Source organism: Aethalodelphis obliquidens, unplaced genomic scaffold (genome assembly GCF_003676395.1).
Source record: "Aethalodelphis obliquidens isolate GAN/ISIS:26980383/991018 unplaced genomic scaffold, ASM367639v1 scaffold11, whole genome shotgun sequence".
Taxonomy (NCBI): domain Eukaryota; kingdom Metazoa; phylum Chordata; class Mammalia; order Artiodactyla; family Delphinidae; genus Aethalodelphis; species Aethalodelphis obliquidens.
The window spans coordinates 29,363,945-29,369,944 of NW_020837955.1; the positions used below are offsets into that span (position 1 = coordinate 29,363,945).

A 6,000-nucleotide genomic window follows, 5' to 3' on the forward strand; every position below is an offset into this window, starting at 1 on the left:
CTCTACACCTGAGCTTGCTCATCTAATAATTCATCTATTTTTGCATGACATATTTACTGTGTGCTCACTTTAAATACTGGGTTTTTCCGTATCGTCTTACGGAAAAACCGGAACGAACTTTTTGGCCAACCCAGTATGTAACATCTTCTGTTTATGGGGTTATAAAAAAACATTTTTTTTAAGGTGGTTCCATACTTCTGGGGTCTCAAAGCCGTTGAAAAAGACAGCTGCATAAACAAGTAAATATAAAATGCATTTGATCTGAGTGTACAATAAGCGAGGGGCTCAGACAATGCAGTAGAAGTCCAGAGGCAGGAGAGATTAATTAAGGTAAAGGAAGGGTGGTGTAGGAGGGCTTTGGAGAGGCAGTGTCATTGGAGTTGGAGTTTGGAGGAAGACTCAGGCTCCCAGAGTAATGATAGAGGAAAGAATATTCCAAACAGAAAAAGAGAGTTCGACTACTTCAGATGTAGTTCGATATAGCTAAAGAAACTAGTAATAGTAGTGGTAGAATGGAGTGAGGAGCCCCATCCGTATCTCCATCTGTGCCCCGCACTCCCAGCAAGCACCGTCTCACTCTTGTGTTGGATGCTGTACCCTCATTGCAGTGTGGCTCAGTGGGATGGCCCCCCGCACCTGGGATGCTTATTTTTTCACGGAGATCACCTTTTGGCCGTGAATGACCTGAAGCCCCAGAGCCTGGAGGAGGTTTCCTTGTTTCTCAGCCGGTCCATCCAGGGGGAGGTGAGTCCTGCTGATTGGCCCTGGTCAGGGCAAGAAGGAACAAGATCAAGGTCTTGGATGGTGTCTGAACAGTGCTGTGCTCTGAAGACAAATGAGATTCTGCAATCTGCAGCCACCATATGTAAATAAGAGAATAAGAAGTGTAAATAACACTTCCTAAGATACTTCTAAATAACAAGAATGTTATTTTAGGACCCTTTTAAAATTCCTTTGTGTCAAGTAGTATTTGGAGGGAGCACTGGGCTAGGAGACTGACCGGCTGGGTTCAAGACCTCAGACGCAGCATGACATGGCAAAAAAGAGCTTGCAGTGGAATCAGGCAGGCTCAGTGTTTACATCCAACCTCCTTTAACCAAATGGTGCCTCAATCTTCTCTTCTGTAAAATTAGGGATAATGATAATGTTAGTTATTGGAGAATTAAATGAGATAATATATAACATGCTTACAACAGTGACGGGCACATATTAGGTGCTCAGTATGGTTACTATTACTTCTTCTACTATTGGCTGGGGAATGCTGAACAGGTTTAGCTTTTTTTTTTTTTTTTTTTTGCGGTACGCGGGCCTCTCACTGTCGTGGCCGCTCCCGTTGCGGAGCACAGGCTCCGGACGCGCAGGCTCAGCGGCCATGGCTCACGGGCCCAGCCGCTCCACGGCATGTGGGACCAGGGCACGAACCCGCATCCCCTGCATCGGCAGGCGGACTGTCAACCACTGCGCCACCAAGGAATCCCCCAGGTTTGGCTTTTTAAGCCTCCATTTCCTCATCTTAGAAATGGACATACCTTCCTCGCAGACTTATTGTAAGAATTATACTGAACATGTGACTATGGACCGAGTACGCGTGTCGTTAAAAGGCTCGCCATGTTTCTGCCTATTAGTACAGTCTCCATACTGTTAACTCCTTTCCTGGTCTATTTTTATTTCTGACATGCCACTTGACCTTGGGAAAGTCACTTCCTTCTCTGACAAGTCAGTTTCAGTTTCTTCTCTCTAAAATGAGAGGGGGTTGGTTTTCAAACTGTACTTCTTGGACCCCTAAGACCAGGACAAGAGGAGAGGGGAGGGAGAGGACGGTGTTCTGGGCTTTGGCTAGTGACAGCAGTGTATGTTTATCATTATTTTTTCATGTTGGAACTTCCTGTTACCTCACCTCGAGGAAACAGTAACTTGGCTTAGAATTTCTGAAAACCACGGTACAGGAAGATCTCTCAAATTTCTTCCAGCTCTGAGAGTTTATGATTAAATATGTCTTATCTCTTCTGCATCACACAATAACTTTGTTGGTTAGACAAATTGTACTACCCCTACTATCTAAATGGGAAAACTTAGTAAGAATGAGGGAGTTGTCTACGATACATAAATAGTTAGTGTTAGAGCAAAAGGACTCATTCATTCCTTCACTCATTCACCATTTATTGAACGTCTATTGTATGCTGTATTCTCTGCTAGGTCCTAGAGCCACAAAAATGGCCTCGGCCTGAGCTCAAGGAGCTTACAGATTAGTGGATAAAACAGGTATATTATGTGCTAGTTACAGGTGCAGTATGTGCCTTGAGATACGAACAGAGGACCATGGGATCACAGAGGAAGAATGAAGTTAATCTATTTGAGGGAGGCCAGAAAGGTGTCTCAGAGAAGGGGATGCTTGACTTGGGTTTTGAAGACTAGGGTAGGAGTTTGTGTGGTGGCAAAGGGAAGCTTTTAGGAGTCCAGCCCAACGCTCTAGTAACTGTAGTATATTTCCTCTGCCAAAGACCCATGCTGTGGCCAAGTGTTCAATATAATCTTCTGAAAGTTACCAAACAATACGCTTATCCAGAGACCTAGGCATCAGCTCTGAAGCCAAGAAAAGGGTTTTTGCCTGGGAGCAGATCCAGGAGGAACTCCACCTGGGTGTTGCTGACTGCAGTTTATCAAGACTGCCTTCTAGATTGTGGAGTCCCTTGCATAAGAGGGACTGACAGCATTTCTTTTGGGCTCATTCTGCCTGCCCCCCTTTCTCCTAGATGCTATTGAGAAATACATGTGTTCACCAATATGATTATTTGAAGATCAAAAAACTCCCCAACTTGCCCACCCCTACCATTCCTGATCTATTTCTTTATGTTAAAAACAAATATCCAGTCCTTTTTAAAATTCAAATAGCTGGTCCCTGAAAGGAAAAAGGATAGTGGAAGATGGGAAGATATGGAACGAAAGGAGGGGCAGTCAAAGGCCCCTAATGTTTTACAACAGCTGAACCAAGCAGATGTACTTTCCATCCTTGAGAATGAAGTTGACAGAAATGGGAATTTGGGGTGAGCGTGGGTAGGGACAGGAAGGGGAGAGAATGTAAGATTTTAAAAGGAGGGGGAGGAGATGTGCATGGGAAAGGGGAGGAGATGCTAGATTGCAGGAGAAACACATAGAACTTCAGTCTCCTCCCAATTTTGTCAGGGGCTGGTCCTGTCTGGTGGTCTTATTTGGATTCTCTTGTTTCAAGAGGCTTTTTATTTCTTGGTACAAATGGACCCATCTGGACAGGACTGATGTACTCTGGAATCTGCCCTAAGGGCTCAGGCCAGTGGAGGCCAGAGAATAAAAATCCATCTTCCACATGAATATATCAATATAAGTCATCCTGGTTTTTTCCAGCCCAGATTTTCCTCAAAACCAGCTTCAAAGGGTGTGAATGAGGACAGACTGACACTGAGAACCAACAGTCCTAAAGATAGTCTTTAGTCATTTAATGTTCTTCTTTCTTGTGTTTTAGAAAGTAAAACTCACCATCGCTCGGATCCCAAATTCAGAGAAATTCCACGGAATAGCCTGTACATGCCACTTACCAGACCAAGGCATTAAACCTTCTAAACTGGATACGTCTGTACTGGAGAGGACACTGGAGAGGAGCCTAGCCATTAAAAAGGGTCAGCAGAAAGGATCTGGAGAGTAACGTGCTGGGGCCCACTGCCGACAAGCGAGGATGGGCCCCAGACTCTGTGCTGAGCTCTGCCCCTCACCGCTGTGTGAAAGCAGGCAGTCAGCACAGCTCTCTGAATTTCTCCATCTGCATCTTAACAATGGGAATAACCATCCCATCTCTGGCTATTGCGTCAGGATGTTGAGAGGCCCAAGTGGGATGATAACTATGGAACACAGTGAAAATGTAAGGCCTTATTATCTCAGACTTTGTCCCAAACACCACAGACTGAGATTGGGTAAGTTTCTCATCTAAAGTGTGCTGTGTGTTCTGTGAGGTCATGGTCCACACAGTCTCTTCTTTGTTAGGGAATGGACAGTTGGAAACACTCATTTCGGGAAGCCAAGATTCCCGAGAGAGATGTGGTACCGTATCAGCCTTCCCAGACACCTCCTGCTGTTCATCACATGCAGAATGCTAAGACACAGTGACTTCTTGGATTCAACGATCATCTTATTTTCTTAAAGACCAAGGAACAATTTCAGAAGTCCAAGCAATTTTAAGGTTATATCCAGCAAAGTTTGCTTGCTCTACAAGTAATAAGGGAACTGCTTAGCACTTCTAAGTTTGAAAGTTCTTAACTAATTGATGCATTAACTCATTGATCCTAAAAGGCCGAAAGGTCAAGTCTTCTTTCATAAATAAGAAAACAAATGCAGAGAACTAAAGGATGAATCAAATGGGGGAACGGTAGAGCAAAAGAGGCCTTCGGAAAATAGATCTTAACTGTGTTGCCATTTCACACGGGAAGAAATCAAGGCCTCAGACATTTAATGATATATTTCTTCATGGCTCCTGGTTTCATAGCCATTTATGGCAGAACCAAGAATCTAAAACCAGCTCTGAGAAACAGCTGTCCTGATCTTCACTTTGTATTTGGATTTAGATTTGAAAAGACCTTCAGCACACAGATGAGACACTCAAATATAGTTCATTTTCTGTTATCTAGATTGTACACAAAAGTATTAAAAAAATTTTCATTTGCATGCCCTATTGGACCTACTGTTTCTTTTTCTTTCTTTTTTTTTTTTTTGGTAAAGCTAGATTGGAGTTAAGACTCTACTTTTTTCCAGTTTTATTGAGATATAATTGACATATAACACTGTATTAGTTTAAGGTATACTGTATAATGATTTTATATGTGTATATTGACCTAGTGTTTCTACTTCTAGAAACTTATCCTACAGAAACACTCACATAAATACACAAAGATATCCGTAAAAAAAAATTGTTCAGGGCTTCCCTGGTGGCGCAGTGATTGAGAGTCCGCCTGCCGATGCAGGGGACACGGGTTCGTGCCCCGGTCTGGGAAGATCCCACATGCCGCGGAGGGGCTGGGCCCGTGAGCCATGGCCACTGAGCCTGCGCGTCCGGAGCCTGTGCTCCGCAATGGGAGAGGCCACAACAGTTAGAGGCCCGCGTACCACAAAAAAAAAAAAAAAAAAAAAAATTGTTCACAGTAGCGTTGCTTGTAACAACAACAACAAAAATCCTTTGGGAATTGCTTAATTATGATGACTTCATATAATTGAACATTCTGCAGCTGTTCAAAGTTTTACACGAATGATTAGGAAAGATGTTCACAATATCTTAAGAATGAAAGAAGCAAGTTGCAGTACAGTAGGTATAACATCATCCCACATTTACAAAAATAAATGACTGGTGTTGGTGCATATAAAATTTTCCCAACCCTGGGCTTCCCTGGTGGTGCAGTAGTTGATAATCCACCTGCCCGTGCAGGGGGCACGAGTTCGAGTCCTGGTCTGGGAAGATCCCACATGCCGCAGAGCAACTAAGCCCATGTGCCACAACTACTGAGCCTGCGCTCTAGAGCCCGCGAGCCACAACTACTGAAGCCCGCGCACCTAGAGCCCGTGCTCTGCAGCAGGAGAGGCCACTGCAATGAGAGGCCTGCACTCTGCAGCGAGGGGTAGCCCTCGCTCGCCGCAACTAGAGAAAGCCCACCCACAGTGACGAGGACCCAACGCAGCCAAAAATAAATAAAGAAAATAAAGAAATTAAAAAAAATTTTTTCTCAACCCTAACTGGGGAGAGAAATCCCTCCCTCACAGGGGTTGTTATGATGTTGAAATGGATGATGTACAAACAGCCCCTGACACATTGCCTGATATGGAGTAAGCAATCAGTAAAGGTTAGTTATACTGCTGCTGCTAAGACAATACCATTTTTTGTCTAGAAGAACATACATCAAATTGTCGATAAGAATCATCTCTGAGAAGTATGATCACAGTTGGCCATTGGGGGGAGGCATTTCTATAATGTTCGAATTTTTC

At 43.9% G+C, this 6,000-nt stretch overlaps 1 protein-coding gene across 2 annotated transcripts in view; it reads left to right on the forward strand.

The window, feature by feature from the left end:
* The window catches only part of PLEKHS1 (pleckstrin homology domain containing S1), a 36,187-nt gene extending 32,222 nt beyond the window's left edge, over window positions 1-3,965 (forward strand). For both annotated transcript variants that reach the window (XM_027112653.1, XM_027112652.1), the window contains 2 exons: window positions 609-744; window positions 3,500-3,965. In XM_027112653.1, the coding sequence (XP_026968454.1) occupies window positions 609-744; window positions 3,500-3,679 (316 nt within the window). In that variant the 3' untranslated portion in view covers window positions 3,680-3,965. The remainder of the gene's footprint in view (window positions 1-608; window positions 745-3,499) is intronic.
* Window positions 3,966-6,000: the final 2,035 nt, after the last annotated feature.